General features: G+C 41.5%; 1 protein-coding gene across 4 annotated transcripts in view; it reads right to left on the bottom strand.

Annotated features, from left to right (window-relative positions):
- The window catches only part of arv1 (ARV1 fatty acid homeostasis modulator), a 44,802-nt gene that overhangs the window by 20,048 nt on the left and 2,385 nt on the right, over positions 1-22,369 (bottom strand). For 2 of the 4 annotated variants that reach the window (XR_006312433.2, XR_006312434.2), the window contains exons 2-5: positions 12,824-12,943; positions 12,315-12,468; positions 8,533-8,757; positions 6,958-7,183 (exon numbers count right to left, since the gene is read on the bottom strand). Coding sequence is in view for 2 of the 4 variants with exons in the window: in XM_043695416.2 (XP_043551351.1) it covers positions 7,077-7,183; positions 8,533-8,757; positions 12,315-12,468; positions 12,824-12,943 (606 nt within the window). In the remaining 2 variants the exon portion in view is untranslated. Of the gene's footprint in view, positions 1-6,638; positions 7,184-8,532; positions 8,758-12,314; positions 12,469-12,823; positions 12,944-22,369 lie in introns of those variants that run through there. The other 2 variants (XM_043695416.2, XM_087991164.1) reach the window with 2 other exon arrangements.

The raw sequence follows: 22,369 nt of genomic DNA, 5'->3' as shown, positions 1-22,369 counted from the left end.
TCCAACCACAACGCCATAAACAAACACATAGACCGAGGTGCCATCTATCAACTCCTCAGAAAACAAACAGGAAATGACATCACCACAAACCCCAGGAACTCCATCCAGGAGAAAGATATAACTAGAAAGCAGGAGACAACAGCTTCGCTTCACTTGAAGGTCGCCACTGATGATGTTACCTAGCCAGGTAACGAAACGTCTGGATATCAAACCTACAGCTCAGCGAGCAAACCTACACCTTATATTTTGCTTCTCTTTGCACTTACACTCATGGTTGCATCAATATATTGCAATTTCTGCTTTGCTTCAATGTTAAATCAGTGTAAATTAGTAGCCAGGACTCTCCTGATCTAGGAGCAAAGCAAAGAGAGTGAACAAGGAAATAAATTTTGATGCATGCACTTAGGCGGTACATAATTTCAAAATATTTGATGGACAACCAGCACTTCATTTAACTCTACTTGGCATAAATTTGGACTGAATTGGAAATTTTCCCTCTTTGATATCCAAGCATTAATATTTTTTAATCAATGGGAAAAGAACATGTGCAGGATAATTAGTTTCACTCAGGCAAGATCCAGATGATGCTGAAAAAAAAATGTAGAGTGTGGTTGAAACCTAACTGTATTAGGTGTCAATGAAGACCCATCCCAGAGATTTTAACATACTCTCAATATTCAAGCTGAATATGGAGGGAGTGTCACATTGTGTGGGGGTATTGTCTTTCACGAGATGTTAATTTGAAGCATTATTTGATACAATTTCTATGGGCGCTACAATTCCAGAGGTCCAATCTATTTTCTTGTCTGGGTATGGATCCATACCTCATTAAAAGGCCACTCAAAAAAGGAAAAAGAAACCATCCTGAAGAAATTACCTTTAGTGACAACACAATTTAAGAATAAATTATTTCATTTATACTTAATATTATGGTTAACTTCCACAAACTAGCTTTCACTTCCCTTGTGTCATGTTATGAAGTTGAAGGCATGTACTGTACCATTAAGAAAGAATGAATGCTCCTGTGCAGTGAGAGCTTACAAGCACCGGTTACAGAGGAACCTCGAATATCTGGCATTCGGTTATCCGAATATCAGATTATCCGGCAAGATTGCAAGGTCCTGATGGTTGGCTAAACTATGTTATCCAGCACTTGATTATCCGGAATTCGATCAACTGAACAAAATACTCCCCGCCTGTGTCCTTCGGGTAATCGAGGTTCCTCTGTATATGACTAGCTAGACTGTACTGGAAAATTGAAAATACATAACATTTGGCTGTGAAATGGATACCTGAATTGGTTCTGTTTTGACAAAAATTCAATCAGTTTGAATTATGCCTCAGGATACTAAAACCCAATCAAGCTTGAATTTATTATTTTGCCAATCTCGAACCAATGAGATAATCTGATGTTGGGAGTATAAAAAAGGCAGACATTTTGAAAATCAGACAAAATACCTGCCATCGAGAGAGACCCAAGAAACTGAAACACTCTCTATCAAAAGGTACCTTTTCATATGAAACATATTTGCAGGAAAAGAAAGGAGATGACCCAGGGGGACCTTCAGCTGGAAGGAGACACTTAGTTGACAGCCGCTGTATGGTTTTGAAATATTCTTATAGTGTTGGGGGCTTAGAATTATGAATAGTTGTTGCTTAATGGTTCATTTTTAGAGTTAAAGAATAAATTGATATTATTTTCTGTAAATAGTGGAATTTGGGAGTCCTCTGTCCCTCATATTTTAGCAGATTATGAGGTGAGGTGAGCTTTTCTGGGTGTTTGGTTTAACAAACAGAAGGGTTCACTGCCATGTCGTAAGTCATAAATATTACTTGCAAGTGTCAGGCAATGATGATCTATAAAGAAAGAGAATCTAACTTGACATTTCCAATCCACCATTAACAGGCTGGGAAAGGAGCTGTCAAGGTCCAACTAGAAACAGAAAGAACAGCAACAGGTAGAGTGGGTCCTGTCTTTTTGGTGCTTTAGAAGCTTCTGGTCGGCCATGTTTGATGCAGATTGGTCCCCCTCAAACTTTAAACATCTCTGAAATAAGAGTTACTATTGATTAGAAAGACACTTTCTGGACCTGCCACAGAAATATTGATGCTACAAGAGCAAGATTGGGTAATGTACAACACATTTCCTGACTTCAGAGAGGGGAGCAATATTCTATCTTGCAAGATGATGATTTGCACAGTTTTGGTAAACTCTGTTAAGTATCACTTACTGTAGCTCAAGAGCCCACTCTGGTATGATGGTCATACCAGGCTTAACAGTCATAGAGATGTACAGCACAGAAACAGACCCTTTGGTCCAACTCGTCTATGCTGACCAGATATCCTAAATTAATCCAGTCCCATTTGCCAACACTTGTCCCATATCCCTCTAAATCCTACCTATTCATGTACCCATCCAAATGCCTTTTAAATGTTATAATTGTACCACCCTCCACCACCTCCTCTGGCAGCTCATTCCATACAAGCACCACCTTCATGAAAGAAGTTGCCCCTTAGATCCCTTTTCAATCTTTTCCCTCGCACATTAAACCAATGCCTTCTAGTTCTGGACTCCCTCACCCCAGAGAAAAGACCTTGTCTATTTACCCTATCCATGCTGCTGAGGAAGAAGGAGTTGGCTTCACTGGTTTCTGTTTTCTTTGAGGTCTCTCAGCCAGTGGAGCCTGTCATTTCCACTGGCCTCTTTCAGTTAGACTGATTACTTCCAGTTAGCAATCTCTTAGATGTCAATATGAATGGTCACTTACTGATGTTCATGTAGCAGAGGTCCTAATGCCCAGAAAATTGTGATCCAATGAGCAATTCACAATATACAAAGTCTTTGGGTGTACAGCGTACATCCATTGAATATGGCTGAGCCAGCTCAGACATTGTTGGCTTGCCAATTCGTACATGCTGACAGAATTAGCACAATCCAGGACCTTGGAGTTGGTAATCTTGTCTCGTCAACAGGACAAATCTGGGACAAAGGTGGATATTGTTCAGATTTTCTTCCAGCCTAGCACATGTTGTACGGGCCTCACCAATGTAGAGAAATTTGAAGATGCAGGTTCAGCAAACTTGCAATTTGGTGCTTTCATTTGGGTTGTGGTTTTCCACACACTGTCATTTAGATTTGAAATGACTGCTGGAACTTTTCTGACGTTTGTGTCGTATCAGCAATAAGATGACTGATCGCTGCTTACTGTGGAGCTTAGATGTGAAATTATCAACTTCTTCCAGTATTACGTGGTCAACGCTGATAGATGGTACAATGGCAACACCATGGACCATGGTATTTGTCAACATGGATTTACAAGAGCTAAATCATATTTGACAAATCTACTGGAGATCTTCAAGGATGTAACTAGTGGAGGTGATAGGGCAGAATCAGTGGATATGATTTATTTAGACTTTCAGAAGGCTTTTAATATGGTCCCACATAAGAGACTAGCACGTAAAATTAAAGCAAATGTGATTGGCATTAGTGTACTGATGTGGATAGAGAATTGGTTTGCAGGCAGGAAGCAAAGTAGGAATAAATTGGTCTTTTTCCATGTAGCAGGTAGTGACTAGTGACATACTGCTGGAATCAATGCTCGGAGTGCAATTATTCAGAATATATGTTCATGATTTGGATGAGGGAACTATGATTAATATCTCCATGTTTGTAGATGACACAAAGCTAAGTGAGAGAGTGAGCTGTGACGAGGATGCACAGCTGCTTCAGTGTGATTTGGACAAGTTGAGTAAGTGGCAAATGCATAGCAATTGAAGTCATAATATGGGTAAATTCAAAGTTATCCACTTAGGTAACAAAAACAGAAAGGTGGATAATTTATGAATGGCAGTAGATTGGAAAACGGGGAGGTGCACAAGATCCGAGTGCCGTTGTACACCTGTCACTGAAATTAAGCATGCAGGTGCAAAAGGTGGTGAAGGCAACAAAAGGTATTTTGGACATCATAGCGAGAGGATTTATATACAGGAGTAGAGATGTCTTATTGCAATAGTACAGGGCCTTGGTGAGACCACATCTGAAGTACTTTGTACAGCTTTAGTTTCCTTATCTGAGGAAGGATGGAAGGAATGGCTATGTAAGGGATGCAACAAAAGCTTGTCAGTCTGATTTGTGGGGACAGCAGGACTGACATATGAGGAAAAACTGGATTGGTGAGGACTATATTCACTGCAGTTTAGAACAAAGGGGGGGAGGAGATGGGGGGGTGCCATTTCATAGGAACCCAAAACATTTCAACAGTACTACATAAGGTAAATGCAAGAAAGACTTTCCCAATGACCAGGGAATCCAGAATTACAGGTCACAGTTTAATGACTGAGATGAAGAGAAATTTTATGCAGGGAGTGGTGAGCCAGTGGATCTTTCTGCCACAGAATACGATTGACACCAAAGCGCTAAATGTTGTCAAGAAGGAGTTAGATGAAATTCTTTGTGCCAAAGGGATGAAAGGGTATGGGCAGAAAGCAGGTACAGAATACCCAGTTAGATGATCATCTATGATCAGAAACCAAAATAGAAATTGCTGGAAAAAGTCAGGTCTGGCAGCATCTGTGAGAATAATCAGAGTTAATGTTTTGGGTACAGTAACCCTTCAGAACATTAACAGTTCTTTCATTTTTCTTTTGTTCAGCAACAATCATAATGAATGGCAGAGCAGACACAAAAGGCCAAAAGACCTACTCCTCCTTTCTAACCTCTAAAGTATTAAACTGTTTGTCTAATTTTTAATATCTTATTTACATATTTAAAAATAAGCTTCCAGACAATCCATATCACTCAGAACTCAAATGAAGTAGGAGAAAGTGAAGACTGCAGATGCTGGAGATCAGAGTCAAAGAGTGTGGTATTGGAAGCACAACTGGTCAGGCAGCATCGGAGGAGCAGGAGAGTTGACTTTTCAGGCATAAGTCCTTCATTAGGAATGGGTCTTGTGGGCTAAGGGGGCCTAGAGATAAATGGAAGGGGGCTGGGGCTGGGGACGGGGGGGAATGGGAGGTGGTGGAAGGTAGCTGGGAATGCACTAGGTAGATGAAGGTGGGGATGAAAGTGATCGGTTGGAGAGGAGGGTGGAGAAAATTAATGGGAAGGAAGATGGACAGGTAGGACTGTTCAAGAGGGCAGTGTTTGGCGATGGAGGCAGTCCAGGACCTGAATATCCTTGACAGAGTGGGATGGGGAGTTAAAGTGTTCAGCCATGGGACGGTGGGGTTGGTTACTGCACGTGTCCCAGAGATGTTCTCTGAAACGATCCACAAGTTGGCGTCCTGTCTCCCCAGTGTAGAGGAGACCACATCGCCTGCAATGGATACAGTAGCTGACATCTGCGGAAGTACATGGAAATGTGTCCACATTTGACAGAAATTTCCCTGTACTGGGCCTCTTTCATCGCCCAACCCGAACCACCCGACGCCTAGAGAAAGAACGCCTCATCTTCTGCCTTGGGACCCTCCAGCCACACGGCATCAATGTGAATTTCACAAGTTTTCCCATTACCCCTCCCCCCACCTTATCCCAGTCCCAACCTTCCAACTTGGCACTGCACTTCAGAATCCAAGTTTCCAAACCATAACAATACATCAGTAACCTTCATCACAATTTCTATTCCCACCCAACTTTGTATAGATGGCAAACTTAATTACATTATTTTCTATATCTACATTAAAGTCATTAACATAGATTGTGAATAGCTTAAGCCCCAGCACTTAAGTGTTGCAGCACTCCACTTGCCAGTCTGCTATCTTGAATATGCCCCATTTTTGCTTTTTGTTTTGCTTCATATATGTTAACAAATTCTCTAATGCTAATATTTCATCCCTTACTCCATGAATATTAACTCTTCATGCTCACCTTAATGATACCACTCAGAAGGCGAATCATGAGTGATGAAATACTCTGCACTTGCCTGGGTTAGTGCAATTCCACAACACCCAAGACCACTGACAGTATCCAACACAAAATGGCATGCTTGATCGGCACCCTGTTCACCAACTTAAACACTCACTCCCTGCATAGACTGTGCACCATTGTTGCAGTGTGCGAGATTCTAAAGATACAATGGAGCAACAGATCAAGGCTACATCAACAGTTAGCTGAAAGGCAGCAGGTGTTTGGGGAACACCTATACCTACGTGTTCTCTGAGTTGCACACCAGTCTCACTTGGAAAGATACTGCTGTTCCTTTGTTATTGTTGGAACTCCCTCTTCACGTCATAAGGACTGCAATGGTTCAATCAAGTTGTTTAACAGCACCTTAAGTGTACTAATTAAATAAATGTAGACATTGCCAGCAATGCCAACAGCAATGAACAAATTAAGAGTTATGTGATTGGATGTCACATCTATTTCAATTACTGGCAACTAAGATAACTGAACAAAATAAGAAAAATAAAATCGCACCAGTGATCAATATTATTTCAGTGCCATAGCAGACCACATTCTTTTTAAACCAGTGTCATTCCATAGTTAACTAAATGAGCTTCCAATAAACTTGTGGGTTGACTGTACTCGGATGTAGCTGGTCTGCTCAAAAGATTTTCTATTTCAGTAAATAAAACAGTCAGATATATTTTGAGGGAATGAATGTGACTAATCACTACAGTAAAGTCGTGAAAAGTGCAAAAAATCAACAGAATATTCAAGATTCAGAATCTTATTTATTAACTGGGATTAAACAATGCCAAACAGATGCCATTGCAGTTGTCGATGGGACATCTGCCCACTATTTTGTACAAAAGCTATGTTGCTCTTCAGAATTAGAAGTCTATCTTCAGAAATGTAAGACAATAATTCTGCCTATTTCCAAAATTTGCTTTAATTGAATGATTTTGAACACAAATAGGAACCAAATAATTGTTAAATATAGATTTTTAAGTTTATGTTGGATTGCTTTTATGATTAGAAAGAAACTTCATGATCTTGTTTTCTTACAAAATTACCTGTGGTTGTTAAAATCCCTCAGGAGATTGTTGCAGAGAGTGTGTATCAGTGCAAGCCATAAAAGTTTTGTAGAAAGAGCAATTCAAATGGCTTGTGCTCTTAGATATTTCTGAAACACTTATAAGGTCAATTTCAGCTGTTCAAAGATGCAGGCTGTTAACTGCTCCACCATCCATCCAACAAAAATGACAGACAATGCAAATCTTCTGCTGCTATTCAGCACAACTGTAAAAGAAAACAAACCATGAGAAGACATTTTCACATTTTAAAGACTGAAATTCATGTGTTCAAGTATGTACAGTATTTGTCTATTCCATAGTTAAGCATTTTTTTTAAACATTGAATCTTGAAGTAAAACAAACAGGCTTTTGAATTATTTGGAAAGGTCACGTGCCGTGTGAGTGTGAGGTTCAGTGAGGAAACCGGCAAAATAAAAGTGGCAAGCAAGGTTAGTGCACTTTTGCTGTATATACTATTTCATCCACTGTGAAATGTATGATGAATTGCTATGGAGGTCTTTTTTCACAAATGTTGTTACAAAAAGAAGCATTCAGTGAATTAGATTTTTTGATCCTGTGAAGTTTTGTACACTCTATCACTGTAAACACAAAATGTCAAAGATTCATTGAGGTTTGATTCATTGAAAGAACTAGGGTGGCCATACAACGAAAGAGCTGGAATATGACTGCACACCTTGTTCCAACCACATAAGTGGCCAGTGACTCTTCCCTAGGCTTTGCCACTGGACAACTAGTGTGCTTGCCTTTTAGACAGTAGATTCTTTTAATACACATATTGGAGTCATATGATAAATATAGGGCACCAATTTACAATTCAAACAGATTTAATTATCTCATTCCTGTTTCAAATCTATTCTTTCCACAGCGAGAAAGTGATTTTTTCCTCTTACAATGTTGGTTGACACCTGAAAATTCATGATATAAATATTTGTGAAATAAAATCTCATCCAAGCTCCATGTCTTTTGTGAACAGGCAGCTGTAGAGCACACTTGCTCACTACAGAAACATTTGATGCTTGGAAAATGAAAGGTAGAATCTAACCTACATTGACACGGCCAGACACTAAGAGGAGTGAATGTTAGAAATCCATACTCATCAATCATGAATTTCCATCTAATCTTTTTGTTTTAAAAATCCAGAGCTTTTCCATTTAACTTTTAATGGAAATTTATCAGAAGGCTTTTCTCAAAACAAGCAAAATTAATTTGCAGTAAAAATCTACCGCCATCACAGTTTTCCATCAACAATAAAGATGATTTTTGTTCAGAAATTAAGTTTACTACATTCCAAATCTTTTTAAAGAGCTGATAGGGTAGGTGGATGCTGACATATATTGCATTCATGTCAACTGTTAACTTTCACTGTAAATGTTAAAATATAATTATCTGTAAATGGATATTTCAAGTTTGAACAGTACAATTGAAAACTGTACCTACAGAAACATTTTTACATTGCAAACTCACTGGATTTCAGAGAACAAAATGGACTTGGACCATAATATTATTTCAAATTATGATCATTAAATAGGTGATCTGATATAATGAGTTCATTACCTCTGACAGCTTGTGCATTTGATGCAAGCACAAAGAATTTGATGAGACCAATGTACAGTGGTGAATAATCATGTTCCCAGATCACAGCTGGAATCACAAGGAGTTTCCCATAGCCAGACAATAATAAAGCTATTAGCAATGTGTTGCAGTTTGATTTCTTTTGGATGAAATCGTTGTTTGTTAACCACAAAAAGAAAAATGTCCCACTCAGGAATGCTGCTAGTTCTAGACATCAAAAAAAAGACACATTAATTTAATTATTTTGTGGCACTGTTGCAAGTGATACTTTAAATAAAAATATTTTAATTTATACAATGCTTTTTATATTGTAAAATACCTCAAGCTGTTTCATAGGAGCATTTGCAAGTAAAGGCAGGAATTTGACCCAGTGACACTGAAGGAACAATGATAAACTTCAAAATCAAGCTATTGAATGGCTTAGAATGGAATTTGCAAGAGGTGGCATTTGCGTGTATTTGCTCCCCTTGTCCATCGAGATGGTAGCCGTCATGGGTCTAGAATGTGTTACTTGCAAATCTTGGTAAATTTATGATGTAGAATAAGAAACCATTTCAGGTCCTACATTCTCAACATCCCTTCCGAAATATCTTCCCTCTGTTCTCCAATTTTACTGACTTCTCAAGGATGGCAAACAGCTCAGCCGCTGTGCTGAAGAGTGACCTTATAGAGGTTTATAAAATCATGAGGGGCATGGATGGGGTGAGTAAACCCCAAGGTGGGTGAGTCCAGCACCAAAGGGCATAAGTTTGGGGAGAGAGGGGAATGATTTAGAAGGGATCTTAGGGGCAACGTTTTCATGCAGAGAGTGATGCATGTGTGGAATGAGCCACCACAAGAAGTGGTAGAGGCTAATACAATTACAACATTTAAAAGGCATCTGGATGGGTACATGAATAAAAAGGGTTTCGAGGTATATGGGCCAAATAGTGGCAAATGGAACTAGATCAGTTTAGGATATCTAGTTGGCATGGATGAATTGGACCGGAGGGTCTGTTTCCATTCTGTAGAATTCTGTGACTCTATGGAGTTCAACATGGAGCCTCACAAGGAGATATTGGATCAGGGAACCAAAAGCTTCATCACAGAAGTAGCTTTTAAAGAGTGTCTTAAAGGATAAAGAAGTAGAGGAGTTGAAAGGTTTCAGATGGAATTCCAGAGATTAGGGCCTATGCACTAGCTCGAAGTGCTGGCTGCCAATGTGGGAGCAATTAAAATTGGTAAGCTGCCACAAATGGTGCCAGGGAGAGATCTCAGAAGGCTGTAGATCTGGAGGTGGTTACTGGGATAGGGAGGGACAGACCATGAAGGAATCCGAAAACAAAGCTGAGAATTTGAAAATCTAGTTGTTGATGGACTGGGGTCAATATACATAAGTGAGCAAGTGATGAGGAATGAAAAGGATTTGGTGCATTAGGATAGGAGAACTTTGGATGGTCTCACGTTTGTAGTGTGTCAAAACTGTGACAGTGTAGAAGGAGGTCATTCAGCTCATTGTGTCTGTGCCATCTCTCTAAATCAGACAGAAAGTCAAATGCAAATTTGCTAATGACATGAAGTTAGGCAACATTATAGACAGTGTCGGCGATAGTATAAAATTACAAAAGTATATTGATAGAATAAGTGAACGTACAAAGCAGTGGCAGATGTGAGCAAGTCTAAGATTATCCGTTTTGGTCTGAAAAAGGTTAGCTCAGGGTTCTTGCTAGCTAGTATGAAGTTAAATATGGTGGATATCCAAAGAGACTTAGTGTTCAGGTACATAGATCTTTAAAATGTCACAAACAGGTGCAGAAAATAATCAAGAAATCTAATGAAATGATGGCCTCTATATCTACAGGATGAGAGTACAAAGGTCCAAAAGTTAGGCTGCATTATACAAAACCCTGGTTAGACCCCACTTGGAGTACTGTGAGCAGATCTATGCGCCACACATTAAGAAAAATATATTGGCCTAAAGGGAGTACAACATAGGTCAAGAAGAATGATACCTGGACTTCAGGGATTATGTTACAAGAGAGATTACACAAATTAGACCATTATACTCTCAAATTTAGAAGGTTAAGGGGTGATCTGATTGAAGTCTTCAAACTATTAATAGACCTGAATTGGAAAGGAGATTTGTCCAATTTTATATTTGGATAACTAAAGTCTTCCATTATAACTGCACTGTAATTTTTGCACCTCCTAATCCTTTCCTCTCATTGGTAGCCCATAGACCACATCAAACAATGTAATTAGTGTTTTTGATCGTTAGCTCTCCCATAATTCTGTGCATCTTGATAACCATCTCTAATATTTGCCCCTGGTTACCACGCCCATTGCAATTTAGTTTAAACCCTACTGAATACCATGAGTAACTCAATTCCCAATCTTGAGGTGTGAACCTTCCAATGACATCTTCCCAAAATCAGTCCCAATATCTCAAATATTTAAAGCACCCACTCTTTCCTGCACCAAATTTCCAGCCACTTATTCATGGAAGTTATTGTTCATGTTCCATATTCACTTGTGTGTGGTATTGGAGTCATGCGGAGATTAGTACTTTTTATGTCTTGCCTGCTAATTTTCCTGAAGAAGGGCTTATGCCCGAAACGTCGATTCTCCTGTTCCCTGGATGCTGCCTGACCTGCTGCGCTGTTCCAGCAACACATTTTCAGCTCTGCTAATTTTCCAGTCAGTTCCCCAAATTCTCACTGCAGGACCAGTTGCCTTTTTCTCGTTATTGCAATGTGGATAACGATTGCAATGTGGATAATGATTGCTGATTGTTCCTCCACTCTTGACAGTGCACCCTCGAGCTGCTTGACTCTAGCACTAGGGAGGCAAAACAACCATTCTGCAGAGTGAAGTGGCTGACCAAGACAGCATAGAAGTACTCAAGTTCATAGGAAAATGAGGCCTGGATGAAGGTTTTAGAAGATGAGCTGAAGCATGGACAAGCGCAAATAGGCAGCATTAATGTTTGAGTGGATACGTGCTTTGGAAGCTTGTCTTAGTGTCAAACAGGACTCCAATATTTTGGATGGTCTGATCGAGGAATAGAATCAGTGACTAGGGAATTAATTTTGTGGTATCAACTGAAGACAACGATTCGCATTTTCCCAATATTTTGTTTGGATGAAATATGGAATGTCAAATAGCCTGTGAGACAAATCAGACAGTGAAGGATTCAAGACAGGTGGTGGTAAGCTAAGGCTGGGTCTCATCAGTTTACAATGAATTGAATAATGCTGCAAAGGGGTAGCATGTAAAATATTATTTGCGATGGGCCAAGAATAGCACTGGATGGGGGGGGGGGGGGGGGGAGAGAGGGGCCACTCAACACAGATAATGTTTAATTTGAAACCTTTCCTGTGAAAAGCAGCTATGTTTTCTTCTCTAGATTACATTACACTTGCCTTGTCTAGATTACATTAACAGATCGGTGGTTGACATTTACAATTCCTGCTTGGGATGTGGGCATCACTGGCATTTGTTGTCCATTCTGTTGCCCTTGAACTGGTTGACTTGATAGGCAATCTCAGAGGCTACTTATGAATCAACCATATTGCTGTGGGTCAGGAGTCACACAAATCAGACCGGGTTAAGAATGGTCAGGTTCGTTCTCTAAAGCAGATTAGTGAACCTGACTGTTGTAAAATCCAATCAACAGTGGTTACGGATTGCCATTGGACGAGCATGTAATTCCAACTTTTTAAAAATTGAATTCAAATTTCACCATGATGGAATTTGGGGCTCCAGATTACCACTACACCACTTACCCAAACTAGCTAATCCAAACATTTGGTAGAAATCCCACTCTTTGGCATAACGAATTATATCTGTTGGATCTACAATTTGCTGCGAATCCTGTAGCTGTGACCACCGAAGATATGCTTCACACAACAAGCAGAATATGCACAGTTTCCAATGAATCTAAAGAAAATGATTACAAAAATATCATTGTGTTAACCAATCTGATATTATAAGACGTGATATTCCTCTTATAAGATTATACAAGTAATTGAAGCCCTAACGTTGCTGGAGGGCATTTGGTTTCTTTTAGCCATTGGCTCTATTCATTATCAATGCCTTCAGAAGGCAAAGGAACAAAACTGTAAAAGGAAATAAAACAGCAAGTTAATAAGTGTGACCAGAAAGGTTTTATCAGCAAATGCTGCATTTTATGACAAATATCTTGGTCACATGATGTAGAATGTGTGTGTTGTATTTTAATGTAATTATAAAGGAATTAATCATGAAGTTTTACTGTAATTTAAGAAGTACTTACATTAATTTTGGTATTCAGGATGATGTGCCTATAAGCTTGAACTTTACATAAGATTGCATCAATGAGAATGATCACAGGATCATATTCAACGTACTTGTCAACCGGTTTCTGGCATGATTTCTGAAAGTAAAATCATAGAACATGGAACATTACAGCACAGTACAGACCCTTATACATTAATGTTGTGCCGACCTGTGTAACCAATCTGAAGCCCATCTCATCTACACTCTTCCATTCTTGGCCATATGTCTATCCAATGACCATTTAAATGCCTTTAAAGTTGGTGAGTCTACTACAGTTGCAGACAGCGCATTCCACACCCCTACTACTCTCGTGTAAAGAAACTACCTCTGACATCTGTCCTATATCTGTCATCCCTCACTTTAAAGTTCTGTCCCCTCGTGCTAGCCATCATCATCTGAGGAAAAAGGCTCTCATTGTCCAACCTATCTAACCCTCTGATTATCTTATGTCTCAATTAAGTCGCCTCTCAATCTTCTTCTCTCTAACGAAAACAAGTCCTGCAGCCTTTCCTTGTAAGACCTTCTCTCCATACCAGGCAACATCCTCATAAATCTCTTCTGAACCCCTTCCACAGCTTCCACATCCTTCCAATAATGCAGTGACCAGAACTGTACACAATATTCCAAATGTGGCCGCATCAATGTTTCACACAGCTACAGTATGATCTCATGGTTCTGAAACTTAATCCCACTACCAATAAAAGCCAGCACACTGTATACCTTCTTAACAACCTTATCAACCTGGGTGACAATCTTTTAGGATCTATGGATACAGAGATCTCTCTGCTCATCTACACTACCAAGAATTTTACCATTAGTCCAGTACTCTGCATTCCTGTTACTCCTTCCAAAATTAATCACCTCACACTTTTCCACATTAAACTCCATTTGCCACCTCTCAGCCCAGCTCTGCAGCTTATCTATGTCAATTTGTAACCTACACCACCTTTCTCACTATCCACAACTCTACCGACCTTGTGTCACCCGCAAATTTACTAACTTATCCTTCTATGCCCTCATCCAGGTCATTTATTCAAATGAAAAATAACAGTGGACCCAAAACAGATCCTTGCAGTACCCCATAGTAACTGAACTCCAGGATGAATATTTTCCATCAACCACCACCCTCTGTCATCTTTAAGCTAACCAATTTCTGATTCAAACTGCTAAATCATCCTCAATCCCATGCCTCTGTATTTTGTGCAATCGCCTACCACAGGGAACTTTATCAATGCCTTAGTGAAATTCATACACAGCACATCAACCGCTTTACCCTCATCCACCTGTTTGATCACCTTCTCAATGATCTCAACAAGGTTTGTGAGGCACGACCTACCCTTCACAGAACACTGTTGACCATTCCTAATCAATTTATTTCTCTCTAGATGATAATAAATCCTATCTCTTATAACCCTTTCCAACACTTTACCCACAACCAAAGTAAAGCTCACAGGTCTATCATTTCCAGGATTGTCTCTACTCTCCTTCTTGAACAAGGGAACAATATTTGTTATCCTCCAGTCTTCTGGCACTATTCCTGTAGACAATGATGACAAAGATCAAAGCCAAAGGCTCGGCAATCTCCTCCCTGGCTTCGCAGAGAATCCTAGGATAAATCCCAATCGGCCCAGGGGACTTATCTATTTTTACACTTTACACAGAATTGCTAACACCTTCTTCTTATGCACCTCAATCCCATCTAGTCTAGTAGCCTGTATCTCAGTATTCTCCTCGACCACATTGTCTTTTTGTAGTGTGAATACTGACGAAAAGTATTCATTTAGGCTTTCCCTATCTCCTCTGACTCCACGCACAACTTCCTACTATTCTTGATTGGCCCAAATCTTATTCTGGATCAGTGGTGCTGGAAGAGCACAGCAATTCAGGCAGCATCCGACGAGCAGCAAAATCGACGTTTCGGACAAAAGCCCTTCATCAGGAATAAAGGCAGAGAGCCTGAAGCGTGGAGAGATAAGCTAGAGGAGGGTGGGGATGGGGAGAAAATAGCATAGAGTACAATAGGTGAGTGGGGGAGGGGATGAAGGTGATAGGTCAGGGAGGAGAGGGTGGAGTGGATAGGTGGAAAAGGAGCGAGGCAGGTCGGACAAGTCAAGGGGACAGTGCGGCGCTGGAAGTTTGAAACTAGGAAGAGGTGGGGGAAGGGGAAATGAGGAAGCTGTTGAAGTCCACATTGATGCCCTGGGGTTGAAGTGTTCCGAGGCGGAAGATGAGGCGTTCTTCCTCCAGGCGTCTGGTGGTGAGGGAGCGGCGGTGAAGTAGGCCCAGGACCTCCATGTCCTCGGCAGAGTGGGAGGGGGAGTTGAAATGTTGGGCCACGGGGCGGTTTGGTTGATTGATGCGGGTGTCTCGGAGATGTTCCCTAAAGTGCTCTGCTAAGAGGCGCCCAGTCTCCCCAATGTAGAGGAGACCGCATCGGGAGCAACGGATACAATAAATGATATTAGTGGATGTGCAGTTAAAACTTTGATGGATGTGGAAGGCTCCTTTAGGGCCTTGGATAGAGGTGAGGGAGGAGGTGTGGGCACAGGTTTTACAGTTCCTGCGGTGGCAGGGGAAAGTGCCAGGATGGGAGGGTGGGTCGTAGGGGGGGGCGTGGACCTGACCAGGTAGTCACGGAGGGAACGGTCTTTGCGGAAGGCGGAAAGGGGTGGGGAGGGAAATATATCCCTGGTGGTGGGGTCTTTTTGGAGGTGGCGGAAATGTTGGCGGATGATTTGGTTTATGCGGAGGTTTGTAGGGTGGAAGGTGAGCACCAGGGGTGTTCTGTCCTTGTTACGGTTGGAGGGGTGGGGTCTGAGGGCGGAGGTGCGGGATGTGGATGAGATGCGTTGGAGAGCATCTTTAACCACGTGGGAGGGGAAATTGCGGTCTCTAAAGAAGGAGGCCATCTGGTGTGTTCTATGGTGGAACTGGTCCTCCTGGGAGCAGAAAGGGCGGAGGCGGAGGAATTGGGAATACAGGATGGCATTTTTGCAAGAGATAGGGTGGGAAGAGGTGTAATCCAGGTAGTTGTGGGAGTCGGTGGGTTTGTAAAAAATGTCAGTGTCAAGTCGGTCGTCACTAATGGAGATGGAGACGTCCAGGAAGGGGAGGGAGGTGTCAGAGATGGTCAAGGTAAATTTAAGGTCAGGGTGGAATGTGTTGGTGAAGTTGATGAATTGCTCAACCTCCTCGCGGGAGCACGAGGTGGCGCCAATGCAATCATCAATGTAGCGGAGCAAGAGGTGGGGAGTGGTGCCGGTGTAATTACGGAAGATCAACTGTTCTACGTAGCCAACAAGGAGACAGGCATAGCTGGGGCCCATACGTGTGCCCATGGCTACCCCTTTGTTCTGGAGGAAGTGGGAGGATTCAAAGGAGAAATTGTTAAGGGTGAGGACCAGTTCAGCCAAACGAATGAGAGTGTCGGTGGAAGGGTACTGTTCACCGCCACTCCCTCACCACCAGACGCCTGGAGGAAGAACGCCTCATCTTCCGCCTCGGAACACTTCAACCCCAGGGCATCAATGTGGACTTCAACAGCTTCCTCATTTCCCCTTCCCCCACCTCTTCCTAGTTTCAAACTTCCAGCGCCGCACTGTCCCCTTGACTTGTCTGACCTGCCTCGCTCCTTTTCCACCTATCCACTCCACCGTCTCCTCCCTGACCTATCACCTTCATCCCCTCCCCCACTCACCTATTGTACTCTATGCTACTTTCTCCCCACCCCCACCCTCCTCTAGCTTATCTCTCCACGCTTCAGGCTCTCTGCCTTTATTCCTGATGAAGGGCTTTTGTCCAAAACGTCGATTTTGCTGCTCGTCGGATGCTGCCTGAATTGCTGTGCTCTTCCAGCACCACTGATCCAGAATCTGGTTTCCAGCATCTGTAGTCATTGTTTTTACCAAATCTTATTCTAGTCATTCTTTTATTCCTGATATTGCTAAAGAAAGCCTTAGGGTTTTCCTTGATCCTATCCACCAATAACTTCTCATGTCCCCTCCTGGCTCTTCTTGGCTCTCTCTTTAGGTCTTTCCTGGCTAACTTGTAACCATCAAGCGCCCTAACTGAGCCATCACATCTCATCCTAACATAAGCCTCCTTCTTCCGCTTGACAAGAGATTCAACTTCCTTAGTAAACCACGGTTCCTGCAGTCGACAACTTCCTCCCTGCCTGACCGGTACACAATAGCTGTCCTTGAATAACCTCCACATTTCAATTGTGCCCATCCCCTTTAGTTTCCTTCCCCATCCTATGCATCCTGAATCTTGCCTAATCACATTGTAATTGCCTTTCCCCCAGCTATAACTCTTGCCCTGCGGTATATACCTATTCCTTTCCATCACTAAAGTAAACATAACTGAATTGTGGTCAAAATATTTTTCAGTATCATGGTCATGAATACTCTAATTATAACAGTAATATTTATTGATTTGTAGAAGAATTACATCATAAGCCTTACAATGACCAGTGAGTTGTATTATTATTCTACATTAATGCAAAAAAAACATTTTGATTCAATGAAATAAGAAGATAAGAAATATGAGTAGTAGATAATTATTAAAGCTACAAACATATTGTTGTACAATAAGTTGTTCACTTATTTCAGACAAAAAAGAAACTGAATGTGGACTATTGTGTAGCACAGACCAACATTTAAATTACATTTTTCATTCTGCCATTTGGGAGTTAGGAGCACATCTGTTTATTAATTCATTCCTGGCTATGGGACTAAGGGAATGGTGCACTTTTAGAGATGTTGTTTCTGAAGAAGATCTTGTGGCAAGGCTCCATCTGGTTGATCCATGACACAGAGCAGCCTAGTTAAGGTCCACATCATCAAAACAAGTTAACTGAGCAGTTGTGTCCTTGCTATTTGTGAGAAGCTACTGTGTACAAATTGGTTGCCAAATTCCCCCCCATCTTATCACTGCTCAAAGCAAAAGAACAACCTGGCTCTGAAGTACAATGGAGTATTTTGGTACTTGTTAAAGGTGCTGAAAAAATGCAATTTCTTTACTTTGTAAACATTTGTACATGCACCTCTTTCCTGGACAGGAGCAGGTGCAAAAACAATCAAAGTCATGAAAGCTCTGTTTTAGTATCAAGGAAAAATTGTTCCTACTGGTGAATGATCAAGAATAAGAGGCTACTGACTGAAGATTATTTGTAAAAGAAGCAATAGTGACAAGAGGAAAAACATTTTCATGCACAATTAGTTATAGGAAGCTCACCAGCACCTTCTTAAGGGCAGCTAGTGCAGGCAATATATCATGGCCTACCCAATAACACTCAAATCCCATGAATGAATTTTTAAAAATCACAAATTCACTTGCCGAGAGTGGGATGTGAACATGTTCACTTGAGGCAATCAAGGAGGAACTGATTTTCCCACACATCCACCCACCTCATCTACTGCGTCTGTTGCTCTTGATGTGGTCTCCTCTACATTGGGGAGACAGGACACCAACTCGCAGAGCAGTTCAGGGAACATCTCTGGGACGCACGCACCAAACCAACCTCACCACCCTGTGGCCAATCACTTTAACTCCTGCTCGCCCAAGCACATCAAGTCCTGGGCCTCCTCCACCACCAAATCAAGCCACCTGCCAATTGGAAGAATGCTTCATTTTTTGCCTCAGGACCCTTCAACCACACGGCATTAACATTAACTTCACCAGTTTCCAAATCTCCCCTCGCCCCACCTCATCCCAGATCCAACTTGACCTCTCCTACCTATCCATCTTCCTTCCCAACTATCTGCACCTCCCTCCCACCCACCTATCACAATTACTTCCCACCTGCCTTCACCCCCATCCCACGATTTATCATTCAGCCCCCTTACCCCTCCACATTCCTGATGAAGGTCTTATGCCTAAAATGTCGACTTTCCTGCTCCTCAGATGCTGCCTAACCTATGCCAGTCTCGCACATTTGGACAGTGAATTATCAGAAGAGAGTAATTATACAAAATGCAATAGGATTTGCGAGCATGTGCAGCCACAGCCAGAGATGTCATTAGGCCTTTACAGGGCAGACCTCAGGAAGCAATTGCACAGGCATCAATTACATCTCCACGTACTATGCACAGTGATGTCATTATCAGTGGCACATTGCTGACAACACGTTTGGCACTCACTGGAGCAAAATTAGGAGTGTATGTCCTCCAGCTGCTGCGCTGTCTGCTCCAAAAGAACTGCTAAAAGCTATGTAGCAGAAGGATTTTAAAGTCTTCATCCAGTTTAATCGTTTGGCAGGGTAGATGCAGAAAAGTTGTTTCTGTCTATGGGAGAGTCTATGAATAAGTGGTTGCACATTTAAGAGATGAGCAAGAATTTCTTCTCTCAGAGGGTGATGAATCTGTGGAATTCTTTACTGAGAGGCTGTTGAGGCTGGATCATTAAGTACATTCAAGTCTGAGAGAGTGATATTTTTAATCAGTAAGGAAATCAAGAGTAATAGGGAAAAGGCAGGAAAGCAGAGTTGAGGATTATCAAGTCACCCATAATTCAATTGAATGGCAGACTTAATGGTCTGAATGGCTTACTTCAGCTCCTATGTTTTATGGAGCTGCTGCTGCACCTGTTTGCTACCATCTTCCTCTATCTTCTTCAATAGAATAGTAATTTATTGTCAGTGAGTTTGAGAAGATTTGTAGCTTCGGTTGAGGTTCTGTGTATAAGTTTGCTTGCTGAGCTTGGAAGTTCATTTTCAGATGTTTCATCACCATAATAGGTAGCATTATCAGTGAGCCTTTGATATTGCACTGGTGCTAGCGACCCACTTTCTATTTATGTGTTTAGGTTTCCTTGGGTTGGTGATGTCATTTCCTGTGGCGATGTCGGTTCATGTTGTGATGTCATTTCCTGTTCTTTTTCTCAGAGGGTGGTAAATGGGGTCCAGGTTGATGTATTGGAATGCCATGCTTTAGGAATTCTCGTGTCTCTCCCTGTTTGGCTTGTCCTAGAATGGCTGTGTTGTCCCAGTCGAAGTGGTGTCCTATGAATAAGTGGTTGCACATTTAAGATACTAATGAGAGGATACTAATAAGAGTGGGACAGGTCTTTTTTGTGGCTAGTGGATGTTCATTTATCCTGGTGGCTTGTTTTGTAAACTAATGTCATTTACAAAATACCTTGCAAGATCTGTAACAAACACTACATTGGACAAACAGGCAGAAAATGAGTCACCGGAATACATGAACATCAACTAGCCACAAAAACACATGACCCATTCTCACTAGTATCCTTACATACAGATGGGGAAGGACACCACTTTGACTGGGACAACACATCCATCATAGGGCAAGCCAGATACGCAAGCCAGAAAATTCCTAGAAGCATGGTATTCCAACCAGGATTCAATCAACAAACACATCTACTTGGACCCCATTTACCACCCTCTGAGAAAAAGAACAGGAAATGACATCACCACCGGAAATGACATCACTAACTCAAGGAACCCAAAACACAAAAAGAAAGTGAGTCACTTACACCAGTGCTTCACTGGAGGCTCACTGATGATATTACCTAGCATGGTGACGAAACATCTGAAAATGAAGTTTCCACCACAGTGAGCAAACTTACATACAGAATTTATCGTCACTTATATTTTTACAAAACATACTGTGAAAAGTATTTAAGTCATTATACTCCAACACCTTTATTAATAACAAAAATCATATTTTAAAAAATTAAGATACAATTCATCTTTGTTTAATTCACAGTTCATGGGTTTCCAAGGTTGAGGAAAAGGCAGGAACCACTTTCTCCATCACAAGAGAAAGTTGACATGGAAGCCGTCAAATCTCAAGTCGGATTATCATGCCGCCAAAGATGCCAGAGACCGCTTCAAGGATCCACCACGTCTCATTGCTGAAGCAGACCACCATGTTGGGCCATTGGAATTCTGGGACAGAAGACTCCATACAAGTCAACTCATCCAGACCATTGGAATATTGGGTTAAACCCACCCCATTGCTGAAAGTGCCGCTTATCCAGGCCATTGGAATCCCGAGTTGGACACATCACACTGCCGAAGCAGACCACCACTCTGCAGGACCCACCAGTATGCAGCCACAATGGCCATGAAGAATGGATCACACCGTCTTCACTGCTGCAGCAGCCTCCCGAAACGTCCTTTACGGTGTGTAATCCGGCAGCAGCTTCTCAGGATAGTTCTCTCACAGGACCTGAGTTAACAGCTGCTATTTCAAAGGAGCGGATCGACAGTATGGCATATGTGCAATGATCTTCAACATGGTTATCCACATTGAGACACTTCCAGCAGAGCCATTTACTTCCAACACTTATTATATCATGGCAGTGAATACATGCCCTCTTTGTGTCATCTGGTGACACCATTCAAAATAAATCTTATAAGATCAGAAGAAACAGGAACAGTAGGTCATTCAGCCCCTCAAGCCTGCTCCTTTAACAGTACCATGAATGATTTGACATTCCTCACGTCCACTTTCCTGCCCTTTCCCTTTGACCCTTGAATCCAACTAATCAAGAATGAATCTAAGCCTCAAATATGCAGCTTCCACTGCTTTCTCTGGCAAGGATTTCCAAAGAGACTCAAACCTCTGATAAGAAATCCCATCCTGTCTCATTCTTGATTTGGCATCCATGATAGTGAGACAATGCCTTTTGGTCCTGCACTCTCCAGGAGGAGAAACATCCTTCCAGCATTTATCATGTCAAGCCTCTGAAGAATCCTATATTCTTCAGTGAAATCATCTCTCATTCTTTTACACTCCAGTGAGTAGAGTCCAAACCTGTTTAACGTTGGCTCATAAAACAATGCCTCAATATCAGGAATCATCCTAGCGAACCTTGAATTGCGTACAATGATATAATATATTTTCTTTAATAAGGAAACCAAAACATCTCTCAGCACTCCAGATGTGGTCTCACCATCTTGCAATAAGACTTCCCTACTCTTACACTCCAAACCCCTTGAAATAAGGGCCAACACTCCATTAGCCTTCCTGATTAACTGCTGCACCTGTATCACTCATGCAATCTGCATTTCCACATATTTTGTGTCATCTGTAAATCTGGCTACAGTAAATTTGTATAATGATAATCTGGAGGAAGAAAGCAATGTGGACAGTTGCAATCCCAACAAGGATTCCTGTTGTAGGTCAACAACCTGAAATAGAACCTTTTATTCCCACCCCGTTTCCTGTCATGAGCCAATTCCCAATCCATGCCAATATACTACCTCTAACATTGTGGACTATTATCTTATAAATGTGAATTTCGAGAAGTTTTGTAGCTCAGGTTGAAAGTTTGCTCGCTGAGCTCGAAGGTTTGTTTTCAGCCATTTTGTCACCATGCTAGGTAACATCATCAGTGAGCCTCCGGTGTAACACTGGTGTTCTGTCCCACTTTCTATTTATGTGTCTTGGTCTGTTAAGGTGGGTGATAGCATTTCCAGTTCTTTTCCTCAGATCATAGAGTCAGAGAGATGTACAGCATGGAAACAGATCCTTCGGTCCAACCAGTCCATGCCAAC

Source organism: Chiloscyllium plagiosum, unplaced genomic scaffold, assembly GCF_037043375.1.
Source record: "Chiloscyllium plagiosum isolate Xiang-an unplaced genomic scaffold, Cpla_swu_hap1 HiC_scaffold_10, whole genome shotgun sequence".
In the NCBI taxonomy this organism is placed as follows: domain Eukaryota; kingdom Metazoa; phylum Chordata; class Chondrichthyes; order Orectolobiformes; family Hemiscylliidae; genus Chiloscyllium; species Chiloscyllium plagiosum.
Note: the sequence above shows the minus strand (reverse complement) of the source record. Positions and strands in the feature narration are given on the sequence as shown.